Here is an 18,007-nt window from a genome sequence, read left to right on the forward strand (position 1 = left end):
TAAACAGCTCAATCAGAGCTGTCCCTCTGGTATACTCAGCAAGTGGTGATTATTCTAAAGCTATAATAATGAAAGAAAATATCAAGTAAACCTTGTTGATGTTGCAATGTTCATCTTCTGTGGAACAGCAGCGCCATCTTGAGGCTATTGTCAGAAATGCAGAAACTTACATTTTACAGTGCATGCATGTCCTTGTTTGTGCTCTAAAATAAAAACTAGGAGGAGATATTCAAAGTATCTGTTTAAATAATTCTAATATTTAAACATTTAAGTTTAAAATCGGCAAACTGTTTTCATACGTAAAGGATACGTTCTGCTATAGCAAAACGCCCGAAATACAATTATAGCCAAATAAAAGTGAATGTGACAGAAATAGATAAATAAATGATAAATCACTATAAGCAGATAAACTCAATTATGTAGAAAAAGTCAAATAAAGGAGCTCAATAAGAAAAAAAGATGGATATCTGTCACACTGACCTCGATACATAACATGTTTGACAATACACGCACACACATACCCTAGTTGTGTGTGTCGGCTTTGCCCTGCAGGTGAACTTTACCGGCCGCTCACCAACAGCCGCAGCAGGTACATGTGGTGATTCGCGTTTCACCACTCCCGTGTTTAGTGATCGTGGTCTGACTGAAGACACACCCGGTTTATTTGGAACTCACACTCAGACGTGTTAGCGTTACATTTTATTTCGCACAACTCACGAAGTTGGCTAGCTAACACTAACGTCGTTGAGCTACCCCTGTCAGGCGGCGTTAAAGTGTTAAAGGTAACGCTGGATTAAAGGAAATGTTTTCAGACTATCGCAGTAAATATAAAATATGGACTTTCTTCAGCTAACAGCGGTGGCTGTCACCTCCAGCGATCCCTGAAACACTACAACATCAGGTAAGAGGAGCTAGCATGCTACGTTACCAGGCTAGCTAGTCGCTAGATGTGTTTGAGTGACTTTTTCTGGATATCTGAAACCAATCTGCCTGTTGGAGCTCACATCTTTGGTCGCTTTAAGGCAGTTATATGATTTAAGAACAGCTGGCTTGTGAATGTTGGCCGATGTCCTAACTTCACCTTACCACACTGGTGACAGCTAGCTAGCCAGCTAAATTAGCCGCTACACCGGCAACCTCAATGTTTTGAAATGTGACTCATGGCTGCCATCTGATTTCTCCAGTTTGAATCCACTGTGGCCTAACCTAACCGGTTTCAAAACGGCGGCGGCAGCACAGGAGAAACTGGACCCGTCCGGCTCAGCATCCAGCTCAAAGATGGAGTTGGCAGCGGTGAGTGCTGCCATGTTTGTCATTGACAGCATGCAGACAAATGGTCAATTACCTGATGCGACACGTTTCCCTCGTAAAACAGTTGGGATTTTTAGCGCAGGGAAACACGAGTGATGTCTGTCGCTTACTTATAGAAATGCCATTTCAATTGTAGCTCTCAGTATTTCTAGGGAAATGCACACCTTGTATGACAGTATAGACCCACAGGCGACTTCATTAGGTACAGGCTTGTACACTGTAATCCTAAAGTGATGAATTGTTTTAGCAACAATACTCAGATAGGCAGTAACATTTAAACAATGCTCTATTATGTTGGTACTATGAGGCCCAAAGTCGTCACACACACAAAATATAACACACATTACACCAAAAAGAGCATGCTATCATGTGGTTTACACCAATTTTTAACCCTACTGTCCAAATCTGACAGCAGAAATTGAGACTCATCCAACCAGACTCATCCGCTTGCTCATAGGGTCTCGACTTGATTGTTGGGGTTTTGTCTATTTTCAAAGTATTATTGTAGGGTCTTTACCTTACAATGTAAAGCACCTTAAAACTCTTAGAATAAGATTGAATTGAATTTCTTCAATCGTGTATTGTCCAGTATTGGTGCAAATCGACGCCCATGTGAATTATAGCCTCTTTTTCCTATTTCCTTATCTATGGACTGGCTACATTGTGATCTTCTGCTGCTCTAGCCCATCTGCGTCAAGGTTTGACCTGATGTTTGGTCAGAGATGCTCTTCTGCATACTTGCGTTGTAACGAGTAGTTATCTGAGTTACTGTTGCTTTAGTTAAAGCTCAAAGCAGTGTGTTCGTTCTTCTCTGACCTCTGACACCAGGAAGGCATTTTTGCTGTCACACACTGGATTTGTTTTCCTTTGTTTTGGACCGTTCTCTATAAACCCTGGAGATGACTGTGTAGGAAAAATCCCAGAAGATCAGCATTTTCTGAAATCCTCAGACCAGCCTTTTTGGCACCAACAGCAGTGTCATGTTGAAAGTCACTTACATTAAATTTCTTCCCTATCCTGATGCTCTGTTTGAACTTCAGCAGGTCGTCTTGGCCATGTTTACATTAATTAGATTAGATATTTGCATTAACGAGTAGTTGAACAGCTATTCTTAATAAAGTGACTCAGTGTATAGCTTCATATTTTCTCCTGTTAAAACTAAAACTAGCATCCTTATTTTTGACCTAAATGTAAAGTCCACGTGAACTGCTCCATGACTCATGCTATTTGAAAAAGATGCATTTTAGCACTGAGCTATACAGAGGGGCGAGCACCAAATACAGACGCGCGAGTGTGTGTGTGTGTGTTTGAAAGATAAAGATAGAAGCCCGTAGAAAAACGTGGGCTAGATTAAGCTTCTGCTTTGGCTGCTGAAATGGGGGAGGGAGGACGGGAAGCAGGAGAAAAGCCATTGTAGGTTGGCGAGAGCGAGTGAGCGAGGGGAAGGTTTGTAAGAGATGGAGGTTTATTTTATAATATGTTATTTGTAAGAGCAGCATCACAGATAGAGGGAGGTGAAAGTGGGCAAAATGCAGGAAAAACAGGATTCTCAGAGCCGAGCCCCGGGCATCCCGGGGAAGGTAGGACAGCATCTTTGTGCTTAATGTGTGATTTAAAGTGTCTCGTGTGTTTTTGTGTGTGTGTGTGTGTGTGTGTGTGTGTAAAGGCAACGTATAGAAGGCTGATTATGATTATTTGTGGTTTGTTATTGTTGTTGGAATATTTATTTATTTTTGCCAATTGATATAATTTCTGTTTAACAGTTTACCTTCAGGTGTAGCTAAATTTAGCCCCTGTCTGCGTGTCACATTCTGCCTGCCTTTTTGTCTACAAGGCATGTACCCACTGATAATGTTCAGTCTCACTTTAATTCTATGCAACAGACAGTGTGTGTGTGTCTGTGAGTGAGTGAGTGAGTGAACTGTCTCTACACATCTCCATCATCTCCACTGTGTAGGAACCTGGCCTCTGCTCTGTGCTACAGGGTGTTTTATTGCAGTGGAAATGTCACACAAACATGTTTAGATTTTAATCCTAAGTCCAATTCATGTATATTTATGATATATTTTCTTTGCTTTGTCAAGCTGTTTTTATGCATAGTTGTTTGAGAATGAATATATACAGATTTCTCTGCCATTCAGCAAGAGGTGACCAGTGGCGAAGAAGATGCTGAACGGCATATTTTTCTCGTTATCCTCTTTACGCTGTGACTAATCCTTTACATTTCTTTCTGCTTTATCTCCCTTCTTGTCTGTTTTCTGTCTCTCTCCTTTTTTCTGGTCCGCCATTTCTTTCTCATGTCACTTCCTCGCTTGTCCTCTCGTTGGTTTTCTCCCATCCTTCCTTTTCCTCGTCTCTCTGTCGGCCTCCACCGTCCTTCTTGTCTGTCGTTGTACTCAGGCTCACCCAGCTCTCAAAGCATTTATGTGTGGCTCCCTCAGTGGCACCTGCTCTACACTCCTCTTCCAGCCTTTGGATCTGGTGAAGACACGACTGCAGACCCTGCAGAACAATGCCAAGCCCGGGTGTGTGCACACACATTCACACAGATACACAGTGAGAACATTTCACCTGCATGTACATCAGACACGTGTACATCACCATGCCTCTGATTTTATACTTTTTTTCTCTCCCCCTCTCTTTTTCTGACTTTAACCCACTCACACACACATACAAAGCATAAGAGGACAAAATCTTCTGGCAGTGCCAGCCTCAATCTCTTGGTATGACCCATATGGGGCAGTTAGTCACACCAGCAGCATGTAATTATACTGTCAGGCTGCTGGGTTGCAATTACAGCCACTGAGAACAGCAAATGTAAACATTTAAAAGTGGATTTTTATTTATTTCACATGTGGAGGCCTTTCTTTAGCACAGAGCTCCAGAAGGATCATTTCTGTGGTAATTGATTTCACAATAGCGATTCACCACAGCTGTAACCATTTATTGTCAGCATGTCTTTGAGTGTTTACAGTACTGTGCAAAAGTCTTGGGCCACCCCTCATTTATTTATGTTTTGCTTTGAAAATTGAAAACTAGTGCAGCAGTGTATGGAAATAGTTTGACTTTCAAGTCATTAGAACTGTACAATATTTGGTGTAGCTGCTTTAATCCGTCAAGACAGTCTGAACTCTCCTGGGCAAATTTTCTTGTCATTTCTTTCAGTAGTCTTCGGGGATAGTTCTCCAGGCTTCTTCAAGGACGTTCAAGGCTCTCCTTTGGATGTTGGCTGCCCTTTGTTCTGTTCTGTTAAGGTTGAGGTCACTGCTGAGGTCTGGGCTCTGGGGTGGCTAATCCATTTTCCTAAGAACACATCACGCTGAACATGCTGAATTTTCAGCTAATAGCTCTTTGGCAATCACCTTCTTGGTGCAAAAATAGTGTTTCATGCCTGTCAAAGAAAATGGGAACAAATGATGTGTTTTTATGACAGGCTGCTCTTAAAAAAAGTCCCTGAAGATCCATCCATCCACTTAGCTTATCCTTATCTGGTATGGGCCGGAGCCTATACCAGTTAGAGGCAAGAGGCGGGGTACACCCAGGAAAAGTCCCCAATCTGCTAACACAGAGAGACAGACAACCATTTGCACTCACGTTCATGCTTGGGGGCAATTTAGAATCACCAATGAATCTAGCCCCACTAACTACAGTTCTTAGGACTGTGGGAGGAAGAGGACCCATGCAAACACGGGGAGAACATGCAAACTCCACACAGAAAGATGGAGTCGAACTCATGACCTACTTGCTGTGAGACAACAGTGCTAACCGCCGTGCCTAAAGATACAATTTAGAATTAAATCTTTTTTAAAGTTGTTTGTTTGTAGACACAACGCTGGTTCATCCTTTGAGTTATGCGTCTTATTTTATGCTCTAATGCTCTGGATGGATGCAAACTGCATTTTGTTGCCCTGTACCTGTGCATGTGCAATGACAATAAAGTTGAATTCTATTCTATTCTATTCTAATGACTCAGGTCAGTGTTAAGTGGCTTAACAAACCAAAAAATAAATAAATTCCTGAAAGTGGTCGGGTACAAGGACTGGACTGAAAATTGGTGGAAAAGCAGCCAATTTCCAAATAAAAAAACTTTGGAAGACCTTCAGAAAGCCTGGCTCCTTGGAAGCAAAATATAAATTAGAGGAGGCTTAAGTTTTTTTGCACAGTAGTGTGTAATGTTTTTTTGTTTGTTGCACAATTTAATTTGTTTGTATTGATTTCAAAATTTTGTCTTGCAGCGCACCCAAGGTGGGAATGTTTAGCGTTTTCATCAATGTTATTAGGACAGAGAAGTTCTTCAGTCTGTGGAAAGGTGTTTCACCGGTGAGCAACTGAATGCACCGTTTTCATTATTTACAACAAATCCTGTTTGTTGCACGTTTGTACGCAGATGGCTGCCCCTCCCCTGAGCCTGGTTCTACCAGAGGTTTCTTCCTTTTAAAAGGGAGTTTTTCCTTCCCACTGTCACCAAGTGGTTGCTCATAAGGAGTCGTCTGATTCTTGGGGTTTTCCTTTGATTATTGTACGGTCTTTACCTTACAATAAATAGAACTTTTGGGCGACTGTTGTTGTATTTTGACACTATATAAATAAACTGAATTGAAATTTTATTCTCCCACCAACACTCAAACTCATAGCGCATGCTCCCCTCTAAGAAACCCATGTAAATTATGCCTTTCTTTTTAACCAAGACAACAAAAACTGTTCTCCCTCTGCAGTCATTTGTGCGCTGCATCCCTGGGGTGGGTATCTACTTCAGCACCTTCTACTCCCTGAAGCAGCACTTCTTCCTGGACCGAGCACCCAACGCTGGCGAGGCTGTTCTGCTCGGAGCGGGTGCCAGAGCTGTGGCCGGAGTCTGCATGTTACCATTCACAGTCATCAAGACGCGCTTCGAGGTATCTACCAGCTAACAGACTCTGACACCAGATGGTCAGAGATGAAATATCTACTAATCTTCTCACATCTGTTTTTAAAATAAAGTTGTTGTGGAACTGCTTTTAGTCAGAGGTTTTTGCTCTATTTTATTATGACCCTCTTTTCTGTGGAGACACGTAGTGTGGATACAAAGGCAGTCATTTACATCTATTGTCACTCAATCAACCGCATGATTAAAGACTTTTCATTTCAGTTTTTCTGTGTTTTTCAGAGTGGCTTTTACAGTTATGCGAGTGTGCCCTGGTGCTCTGAGGAGTATGTATGAGACGGAGGGAATCAGGGCTCTGTTTTCTGGGCTGACTGCCACGCTGCTCCGCGACGCTCCTTTCTCCGGCATCTACGTCATGTTTTACAGCCAGGCCAAGAGAGCGCTGCCTCAAGGTGAGAGTCACACTCAGTCAGCAGATCAAAATGGAGGTTAAGAAAAATGTGAAGAGTTATGTTTTGTACACCCGCTGAGCAGAAATTTGCATTAGTGTTTTAACGCTTGTGCAGAAAATCAATCGGGTGGATTTAGTGCTTGTACAGTTCGTTCTGTGAGCAAAATCTGTAAAGCTGGGCACAGACTGATAATGAATGACTGAAGAAGTAAATTGGGTGGCTAAAAATTCTGCATACGTATGTGCAAGCAGCTGTATGCTGCACAATCACAATCACATTTATTCACATCCACCGCAGAAGGTAGCCCAGCTTATATGAACCATTAGAGAAAGTCCTTTATTTTCTTTGACAAGTCCCTCCATCGTGTAGCAGTTTCTACATTCACATAACACACGAAAGATCCTGGATTCAGTCTTGGGAGCAGACACAAATCCCTTTGTGGTTGTGTCAGAAAGACCAGCCAGGGTAAAAATCTACCCAGTCAAGATATGCGGAGATGCCCGCTGTGACGGCCCCTTGTGAATAAGAGAGCTTTTATTTAATTATGAGCAAAAATCCTGAACTTGATGCATTCCCATTTTCACATTTCCTTTCCATTTCACACCTTTTTTGTGCTAAAAGCACTTGATGTAAAACATATGAAGCAACATGTTGTGGAAAACCCTCACTGTGAGCACTGATGTCTTGGTAGCGCTTCATAATACGGCTCTGATGTAGTTTCCCAACTTTTACCATGTAAACAAATTAAATGGTTTATGGCAAATGCTTAAAATGTAGGTAGAGAGACAAAAACTGAGTAACAATAATTATACTGTGAGTATATTGTAAGAAAGAAGGTTGTTTTCCTTTTGTAAATTCTAATTATCTAGTAATATTAGAGGTTCATGTTTTATTATTGTGTAACCTTACTCCTGTCTCTTGTTGTAGGTGCACAGTATCATTGAGGGGATGTGAGGGCTTTTAATTGCAATGTGCAAAAGGGGTTCTTACATGGTAATTGCAAGTTACTATTAGGAGTGAAGGCTTTAATATAGAATATCCTATTTCCCCTTCTTACTCTGTAATTAAACAGTATTATTAAGATGATGGGAGGCCTGTGTTACAGAGCATCCCATTTCTCCTAATAGTAACTTGTAATTACTGTCTAAAAATGGGTTCTTGCCTTGTAATTGCAAGCTACTGTTAGGGGTGTGGCCAAGTGAATTGGTGATGTACATTAGGGCTGTCGCTATCAAACATTTAAATAATTGAGTATCGATTAATAGAGTAATGGGATAAAGCAGCCGTTCTCAAAATACCCTTTCACACTTTAAATACTGATAAATACTTTTGTCTTATTAATGAGCCATAATAAATATTCAAAAGAGAAAAGCACAGGTCTTTAACAATCCACTGCTTCATGGTTTAACATTTTAGAAACTGCAATATTTTTAGTATTTTACCCAAAAACAACATGTGTCAAAAACCCTCTCACTGTATTTACATGCCAATAAAAATGTGGGTGAAATGCTCGCGCTTACGCGGAGACAACTGAGCGCTACAGAGTTTTAACATTAAAACATCGCAGCAAGAAATTTGTGTTGAATATTCTTTATAATCGAGTTACTCAATGAATCATTGCAGCTCTTTGTGAAACTGTGATTTTTAATGTTTTCCACGTATTTTTCTCTTTCTGTGGTTTGACTGATTGTTTTTATTTAAATCATCTGACATCCTCGGGTTCTCTTCTCTCAGAGGTGACCTCGGCGCCCTACGCCCCGCTGGTGAACTTCAGCTGTGGGGTGATTGCAGGTGTCATGGCATCAGTAGTAACGCAGCCTGCAGATGTAGTGAAGACTCACATTCAAGTCAGACCCTCCCACTGTAGCACAGCAGGTGCAGTTCGCCGCATCTACATGGTGTGTACTCACGTTCTTGTTGTGTTTTTTCAGTAAGAAGCAACACTTTCACTATTATATAACATCTAACTGAGCATTGCTGCTCTGGCCTTTCCTTCAGGAGCACGGCATGGCTGGGTTTTTTCGTGGAGCTGTGCCCAGGTCTCTTCGACGCACTCTCATGGCTGCCATGGCTTGGACTGTGTATGAACAGCTGATGGCTCAAATGGGCCTCAAATCCTGAAGAGCAAAAGTTTTTAGCTGCAAGAGAAGGGAAAGAGCTATAAGAGGATAATTCTGTATTATTATTATTATTATTATTATTATTATTATTATTATTATTATCATCTAAGAAGTAAATGGAGCTCAGGAGCTTACAGGGTCAGTGAGCCAGCAGTAACAAGATAATAAGCAAAGGAAGCAGGTGGATAAATGCCTGAAAGACATGAGTAAGAGTGCTCTGTTTGTGTGTTTGCTGTGTGTGTGTGTGAAACTGTTTGGGACTGTGATGTTACACCTGAAGCACTCTTATGTCCGTCTCGGACTGTAGTGACACTCCCTGCTGTGAAGTGAACTCGTCCCTCCTAATATTTATGTTCCTGAGGTATGGCTACTAGCAATCAGAAAACGGGGCCAGTGGCTCTTCTGGCTAACAGAGTTGCCTTTGACGATGTTTTAAAATACCGTAGAAACAAACGAGACACTCAATAAGCTGGTGTCCCTTACATCCGATGAAGAAGCAAAGCACTGCAGGTTCTGCCATATTTGTTCTGACAAGATTGAGCAATGTTTCGTACTTGCTGACTGATCTCTTTTTTTTTTTTTTTTAAGAAGCAGAGAAGTTTATTTGTTTCACGCTCAGACAATCAGTACTCACACAGCTGCATTATGGGAAAATGGAGGCCAATGCTAATAACTGTGTTAAAGCCTTTGTTGCTGTATTGCTTAAAACTTTGCTAGCTACGTTTATATAAAACTATGGTGCGTTTTCGACTCGGCGTAATGATAGCCACATCTGTAGCTAAATCAATGAATAGCAGTGATTTCATCTCACGAGAAAAACCCAACAAAAAAGTCAGGATTTTATGGATTTTTTTATTTTAAATGAATTTTATAAATAAATTGTTTGATAATTTGTAGGATTTTTCATTTTGAGACAACCTGTGGAGCTTCTCAGTAGCACTGTGGTTTTGATTCTCGGTAGTTTTGTTAGTTTTCTGCACACAGGAGTAGCATATATATATATGGCAACGTTGACTTTATTTTATGATGAGGGATTTGATTTTTGTAGGAAACACTGAATGTAAACATAGATTTCTGCGTTTAAAAGAAAACTCCACCTTTAAAGGTGCTGCAGGTTGCCCTTCTCCCTGCATTTAAATGAGCACTTTCACAAATTTATTTTCTTAGTACACATATATATATTTAGGTTACCAGGCGAAGTTGAAGTCATTTAAGTATTTCAGGTTTTGCTGAAGTCAGGTACCTCCTATGATCAAACAGTATTTCCAGAATATTAAGCTTGCAAGTGAAGCATTGCTTAATCATTGCGCTGACATGTTTATAAAGGTTTATAAGGAGTCCATACCGGTGATGGAGCTGTGGATCTTGTCTTTGTACAGCCTCATTCTGGAATTGTAAATATGTGACTTAATACAGAGTTGCTGATTTAACAAGAAAAAGGGGGCACACTAATGAATTCCTGTAGAGTGTTTGCATAGATGTTATTTATTATTAATATAAAAGAAGAGGTGATATAATAGAGAATAATGTCTTTGTGTCTGTACATAAAATGCAAACTGAAAGACCACTCGGTGCGATCTTAGAACAGCGATGGTTGCCACCAAGAAGTAATTGTGTGTTTTACGTGAGAGGAGTTTATAATAATGGCTTCCTGTGAGTCAGCAGATAAGCCCAGTTTAATGAAAGTGAGGCGCTGAGCGTCTCTTCAGACCTACAGGCTGTTTAAAGGAAAAAGGTAGTGAAGTACGAGTTCATTTAAAAGCCTCCATGTTTGCTGTCTTAACTTGAGCTGTGCCATAATTCCCACCACCTCACCTCCATTGTTGTGACTGTCCTGCATTCAGTGTTACGGTACGGTACGCTTTCCACTATAGGTTGTTAAAATTGACAGATGCTGTGCCTGTCTGATTTTTAAGTTGAATAAAAATCTCCTGTTTTTGTTTTTGTTTTTTCCAAAAATGATTTTGACTTTGTGTTATAAATGAAGAGGAGTTTGACGTTTGATCATTTTATTCGCAGTTTTGTATCCAGAACATTTCTTCTAAACCATACAGACTACACTGTGATCCACGTTACTGACAGAACATGCATGTTGCTATTAAACACAGTCAAGATAAATATACAGAATTAGATGATGTAACACATTCAATAGATATTATCTAGGGCTAGCCTGTGAGAACAATGATCAGTCATCTGCATGTTATCATATACAGTTTCCCACAGAATGTATGGAGGGCATCATTAAATAATTAAATGTGTTATCAATTAAAATTTAAAATGTATTTAATATTTTAAATGAAATGAATTTGTTTATATATTTAATATTCAGTGTTAATTAATGAGACATTTAATTAACTAATGACATTAATTTAATTATTTATTGATGTTTTTATTTAATTCATTTTGGCACCCAAAGCCATAACATTATATTTATAACTAATGTATTGTGCAATCTATTCTCATGCTAAGACCATCAAAGACAAATTTATTATCTACTACACTCCAAACTTTTATTTTGAAAGTTCAGTCAGTCTTCAGTCTGCTAGCCTCCTGCTGAATCCCTTGCTGAAAACGGTCCTCAGCATCAATCAGTTGTCTCAGGTCTCTCCTCCGATATCAGGCGCACTTCAATCCACTGCAGCTGGACTGCATCAGAAGCCTTTTTGTGCTCTGAAGATCCCCTGTGAACTGGATGGCCGCTCTAATCAGCACTCACAGCTGGAAGCTTTGGGCTGCTCGCTTTTTCTTTTCCCCTCCCCTCACTCCTCCTAACTAGTCATGGCAGATGACCTCTCCTCCCTGAGCCTGTTCGGCTGGAGGTTTCTTCCTGCTAAGAGGGAGTTTTTTCTGTCTAACGCCACAAAGTACTTGCTCATAGGGGGTCGCTTGATTGTTGGGGCTTTCCACTATAGGTTGTTAAAATTGTTGCCATGTAGATAAGCCTGGATTGAACTGAAATGCTGCAGAGTAGAATGATGAACGCTGTCACCAGCTGCAGGCCAAGACTGTGGAACTGGAGTACCTCCACAGACTGAGGAACACACTGGATCAGCAGCTGGTTATTGATGAATATGGTTAAGAAAGAACAGATCTTCTCTGGCTGTTTGTGGGAAACATTTATACAGCAGCACAGCATGTAGGAAGCCTTTCTCTTGAACCAGCCTAACATTAACAAAGATGACGTCAAGTAATGCCACTTCACTAAAGATTAAAAACCAAAACGGTTGGCAAACCTATGAGAATCCATTTTTAAGTCTTTTACACATGCAAAAGTTTCTAAATGAATTTTTACATCAAAGTTAACTTCTAATAAACATTCTCACACTTTTTCTACATTTGTTTTTAGAAAAATAAAGCTGACAGACATTCGTGTTGTATGTTCGTCATTCTGCGCTACATAGGATGAAAGAAAAACAGGATGACTCTAAATCTCAGCACAAAAACTAGAGAAACAAAAACTGAGAAAGAAACCTTTGCTTTAACAGCTCAAATGCAATTGGGATTTACACGCAAATGAAACTGAGTTTCTCTTTGCAGTCCAGATTCTCCCACACTCCGTTTTTGTTTATAGCTCCACAGTAATTTCGACCTGGACACTGGTGCTCCCGATCCCCTACTGACCAGGCCTCGTATATCAGAGGGCTGCCGTCCACCCACAGCCAGCGATCAGCCAGGAAGCACAGCCCGATCCACACCCGATCGGTGACGGTGCCCTGCTGGATCTCTTTCAGGGTCAAAAGGTTCTCGGTCTCAGAGGTCAGACTTGTGAGCGTAGTGTGTGTCTCTTTACAGTACTCCAATGCTTCCTCCCAAGCCATCTTCTCCTCCATCACTGTTGTGCTGAAGCAGAAAAAGGGCAGTTCTCTCAATCGTGAGGAACCAAACCATCCCGTCACCGTGGTACAGCCGTCCCAGCACACATGAACAAAAAGATCATAATATGTAGATGGTTGGGACTCATCCCAAACTATGCTGGTTTCATATCCTCCTCCTGACCATTTCCAGTATGTGCCTGTTTTGTAGAGACCGATCCAGAACTCACCAGAAACTTTTCCCAGAGTTGCTTTTCTCAGTTGCTTCTCTTCCCAACTTGTACTTAGAGGGGAAAGGTCAGTGTAATTGGTTTGGCAGTACTGTTGAGCATCATACCAGTTCAATCTGTTTTGCACATACACATGTTTACCAAATTTCTGCCCTGTCAGGTACGGCGAGGCGTTTACAATAAAGAGCATTTTCCAAAGCAGGGTCTTCATGCTGGTTCAGCCGACTGGTGTGATGAGCCTTAGCCTGTGCTTCCTCCTCAGTTATTGCTTGAAATAAATTGAGGAACGCCTCCTGCTGACTCCCTCATTCTTCTGTCACTGCATCTCATGCATATGACATCATGTAAATACAATTTGATTACCACACCCTGGATTTCTACCAGGGTGTGGTAGAAATCCACACCCTGGTGTGGCCCATCATCTTTAATGCACTCCAACCCCCACACCTCCATGTTTCACGTGCATTTTGAGAGCATCAGCAAAGACCACATGAAATACTAAAAACTACTGTTGCCTTCATTCATTCATTCATTCATTTATTTGTTCATTTTCAGGCACAACAAATACCTATATTGAACATAAAATGCACAAAACAGTTCATACATGTTAAGTACACATTATCTCTCTGTGATACTGAAGCTGATTATGCTGATGTAATGTGGTCTGTAATGGAGAGTAAACCACCCAGGTAAGTTCACTTAACGTGGGTAGATAAAGGTAAATAAATGGCTATATTAAAACTAACTAAGAGTTATAACACAAGCTGCTGATAGATTTATCTCACACTAAAAGGACATGTTGGTGACGTAACATTAAAGCACGAGGTTAATGTAGTCAGGCTTCAAAGCCAAAAGTAAAATTGAAATAGGCACTGGGTTCATTTTTCTTGCAAAATTGCGGGGATGAACTTGTGTCATGGAAGTCGGCACAAACTTTCCTGAACAATTTTGTTTAGTAAATTTATTTCCATTTTACATTGAGTAACCAAATGTTCTGTTTGAGCTCACATGTCATTTTCTCTGTCTACATGCTTCCCTCATGTTTTCTGTGGCAAAACTGAAGCCTCAGTGTGCATCACAACCTGCCAACAGCCTCTAAAAGAACAGTGGCAAGAAAATATACTGAAGGGGTGTGAAAGGGTCTACTGAATGTGTGTTATGCAGTCATGTTAGAAAAATAAGCAGTCAGACCATTTTCTAATGTGCAATGAACACAAAGCAGGCTCAGAAATGACCAGATGTGATACTATAAAGCTTTAATTATATGTTGTTGTTGGCTATGACATCCATCCATCCAACCATCCCTCCATCTTCTTCAACTTATCCGGTTCAGGGTCGCAGGGATGCTGGGCAGCGTGTGACCCCTGGACAGGTTGCTAGTTCATAAAAATCATAAAAAGAGGAAAGAGTAAGTAGCATACCCCAGATAAGATATTTTCTTTTCACATAAATAAACTTGACTTTTTCAGTGATTTTAGCGTGAAATCATACATGTTTGAAATCCACTTTAGAAGTTTGAAGTTTTTAATTTTTTGAATAATTTTCAAACAGGGATACAAGTAACACCTTTTGATTCAATCACATCTCCTGAATGGGCCCTTTACTCCACCAAAAATCTGCTGCAGGTTGTCTGCTATTCAGGCATTTATATGTTGGAGTGCCTCTGGGGCAAAAAGTGAACCCCAAATAAACCCAGATGGATTGATCTGTGCATTAAAACGTGTCTGTGGATGCAGGTTGTACAATTTTGTAAAACAGCCTGTTCTCAAATGTCAGGCTGGTGCAACCATAAACATAAACTAGGATGAAATAGGAGACTAAAAATAACGACAATTATATTTGATCAGAGGACCCCATTCATGTCTTTATAGCTGGCTGAAAAGGGCTGTAGCGCTCTCTTAATTATACATAAAATAGAGGGATTTAGCTACAAAATGTATTTATATAACTCTGGTTCTCAGGTTTGATTTAATCAGTGTCAACTGATTGTTGGTTTGGTAAAAATTTGATTACAACTTGCCTGATGAGGTGTTAAAAGGACATTTTTATTAAGGCTTGATGTGGATGGTGTGGTACAGTCTGTGGTGTGATTGGTGTAGCAGGCTGCTGTGTTTACAACGTGTACTGGTCATTATTGCCTGCTGTGAACAACAAAGACCTGACTAACGGCGCAGAGTCCACCCATCAGGGATGACTCGCCACCACGAACTGTGTGCTCTCTCAGAAGAGTCTTTATGTGGGCGTCACAAAAATGCACATAAATGCACTTGCAGAGTCTCTCTCTCGCTCTCTGGGAGAGGCAGGCCATTAGAAAAGTGGAGTGAGACAAAGGATCAAAAAGAGGTGGAGCTAAAAGTTAAAAAAATAAGAGCCAATCAGAACTAGAATCAGCCAGGAGCCAACATAGTTGTAGCTCGTCATCTGTGTGTGTGTGTGTGTGTGTGTGTGTGTGTGTGTGTGTGTGTGATGCTTCAATGTAGAAACATAGAAAGTTTGAGCTCACTGCATATTTAAAACTATAAGCTAAATATTTTTATGTGTGCTGTGATTGCTGCGTTTTCACTGATCCAACCACAGCAGCAGTATTAGAGCTCAGTGTTTATAAATAAAGTTTTAATGTCATGTTGTTGTCCGAAGGGTGACGGCCTCTCCCTTAGAGAGAAGGTGAGGAGCTCGTAGCTCAGGAGCTCAGGGTATTGCCGCTCTCTTCCACACTGAAAGGAGCCAATTGAGGTGGTTCGGGCAAATGACTAGGATGCATCCTGGGTGAGGTGTTGCAGGCATGTCCCACCGGGAGGAGACCCCAGGGGAGACCCAGTCACATGTACTGTGTTATAAAATATCAGGTAGCCATTATTTGGTTGTTAATAAGCCAGATGTTTATTGTACACTGAATTCAAGATCAGGATCACTGGTTGAAATATAAATGAACAATTTGTTGAAGTAGAAAACATTAAAGAGTCTGCAAAGTCATACAATATGCTGGACAGGAGAATGAAGTGCATAAAATGAGGCAAATATATATATATATAGACTATTTAATATTTTTGAAAATGCACAGAACCAAATATTTGCTTTGATTATATCTTTGAATAAGAGGTGCCCATTTAAGATTTATGAAAGGTTTCAAATGCAAATTGGTGACAAGAGACTGCTTCAACTACAGATATCACACAGAAAGATTCATGTAAATACAAGCAGCTAAATCATTATTGAAAAAGTCATATTGCTGAAAATATGTTTGAGATATTTTTTCACCACTGTTTCTACAAATTTTGTTCCCTCAGCATAAAAATTGTACACATTTTTATGTATTTGTTTATTTTTAAGACATCTGCACATTTTTCAATGAGTCTGATAGTTGGATGTCAGATTCTAGATTAGCTGATCTACTGCTAATAAAAAAAACAAACTATAATTCATTTCTATAATAGTCTACATCCGTTGTTGTTATAGGGGAACATTTTAAATTTTTACACTCAGGCACAGATAAAGTTGAGCCGCTTATCACATTTCCGGTTCTCCCACTGTCCCCCTTTAGTTAAAGCTCCACAGCGATTCCACAGTGGACACTGGTAGTTCTTATCTCCGTGGGGCCGGGCGTCGTACACCAGAGGATCGCCGTTCACCCACAGCCAGCGATCACCCAGGTAACGCAAACTGATCCACACCCACTCTGTGGTGTTTTGGTACAGAGTCATCTGGGCCAGAGTGGTCACACTGGCAGAGAGCAGGCTGATGAGGATACTCTTACTCTGTCTGCAGTGCCTCATGGCCCCCTCCCAGGTCATTTTCTTCTTCACCACATTAAGCTGATACGAGGAATCTGACCCTTACTGATGCACATTTTCTCTGCCTCTAACAAGGTCGTGTCTTCTGAGATATCAATCTGGATCGCAGCCAACCTGCAGGCACTGGTAAGAATGAGCGCTCCAATGACGATCTTCTCTGTCCTGCTTCTTCTCACGGGAGGAATGAGACTGTCTTTTTTGAGCTCTGTCACTTGGATCGAGTTGATAAAGGAGGAGACACAGTTAATGACATGAATCATTAACATATCTATGTACAATCCGTCTACAACATGATGTGGATTATGGATCATTAACACAATGATAAAACAATTTTGCATGTCCATCTTGATATTTGTTTTGTAGAAACAAATATCAAGATGGACATGCAAAATTGTTTTATGGTGAATTTCAGTGTCTGAACTGCTGTTTTTACTGTGGAGGACAAACGAATCCTACCTGCCTGCCTACCTAGGTAGCCTTCAGAGACTGATTTAAACAAAATAACTTATTTGCCTTTCAAGCCATGCATTTATAATTGTGTTTTTGTTGCTTTGGAGTTTGCTTTTCATTGAGTTTGCCAGTCAATGTCCTATGATGTATATAACTTTTTCTTTTCTCAGTATTTCCCAGCTTCGCATGGACAAATGCGGCTGTGTCTTACAGTTAACATCCTTATTGTATCCCCACACAAACAGTCACAGATGGCTGCCCCTCCCTGAGTTTTGTTCTGCTGCAGGTTTCTTACTGTTAAAAGGTCATTTCTTTATTTTTTTAAATGTTCTTTATGTTTCCTTATTGTGCGTAAGTTTGACTATGGGATTCCTGGGTTGTTAGCTTCCTTTCTAAAATGTTGTTATGTCCTTACCTTGAAAGATAAACTGCTTTCAGAGGATTATTTCTTTGATTTGTCATTATATAAACATTGCTGAGCTGAAGTGAGAATAATGCTGATTGTTGTACGGTGAACTGGACTTCATATACTTAACCTAAAGATTCATTGGTCCAAAGTGATATCCATTTAACTTAACTTCATGACATATACTATAATGTTTTATACTTTTGTATAAAGGGTATGTACGTCTTTGAAAGAAAGAAAAATAAAGCAGTGAGAATGACTCATCTTTATTGTGATGTTTGCACTCAGCTTCAATGATGACTGTGTAAAGTGAAACGTATCATAAAGAACGATAAACCTACAAATACCAAGAAAATGTTCCACCCCAGATGGGACTCGAACCCACAATCCCTGGCTTAGGAGGCCAGTGCCTTATCCATTAGGCCACTGGGGCGCGCACGAGTCATCTCGAGAAAACTATACTAATATTAATTGAGGACAAGTGACAAACTGTAATAAAAGGCAGTAAAAAGCAAGTTAGTGGTTGATTATTTTTGTTTGGTTTGGAATCCATATCTATGTTTCTATTTTT

At 40.4% G+C, this 18,007-nt stretch overlaps 2 protein-coding genes and 1 non-coding gene across 3 annotated transcripts; 1 reads left to right on the forward strand and 2 right to left on the reverse strand.

Moving 5' to 3' along the window:
- Positions 1 to 1,301: 1,301 nt before the first annotated feature.
- On the forward strand, positions 1,302 to 10,180 carry LOC120729200 (mitochondrial glycine transporter B-like). Its single transcript, XM_040024730.1, is given in 8 exon segments — positions 1,302 to 2,891; positions 3,712 to 3,836; positions 5,547 to 5,631; positions 6,027 to 6,206; positions 6,458 to 6,484; positions 6,486 to 6,627; positions 8,362 to 8,525; positions 8,626 to 10,180. Coding segments are annotated over 8 exon segments (897 nt in total). The 5' UTR covers positions 1,302 to 2,840; the 3' UTR covers positions 8,749 to 10,180.
- A 559-nt stretch (positions 10,181 to 10,739) lies between these two features.
- LOC120729201 (macrophage mannose receptor 1-like) lies at positions 10,740 to 14,171 on the reverse strand. Its single transcript, XM_040024731.1, has one exon. It carries the CDS (start codon positions 12,998 to 13,000, stop codon positions 12,251 to 12,253), a length of 750 nt encoding a protein of 249 aa, XP_039880665.1. The 5' UTR covers positions 13,001 to 14,171; the 3' UTR covers positions 10,740 to 12,250.
- Positions 14,172 to 17,796: 3,625 nt separating this feature from the next.
- Positions 17,797 to 17,869, reverse strand: trnar-ccu. The gene has a single exon. It is a non-coding gene; the product is annotated as a tRNA-Arg (tRNA).
- Between the last annotated feature and the right edge of the window lie 138 nt (positions 17,870 to 18,007).

The sequence above is a fragment of the Simochromis diagramma genome, unplaced genomic scaffold (assembly GCF_900408965.1).
Source record: "Simochromis diagramma unplaced genomic scaffold, fSimDia1.1 OVJJ01000302.1, whole genome shotgun sequence".
Taxonomy (NCBI): Eukaryota; Metazoa; Chordata; class Actinopteri; order Cichliformes; family Cichlidae; genus Simochromis; species Simochromis diagramma.

Coding starts and splice junctions, on each gene's coding strand:
- LOC120729201 (XM_040024731.1), bottom strand. CDS start 13,000: ATGAAGACCCTGCTTTGGAAAATGCTCTTTATTGTAAACGCCTCGCCG.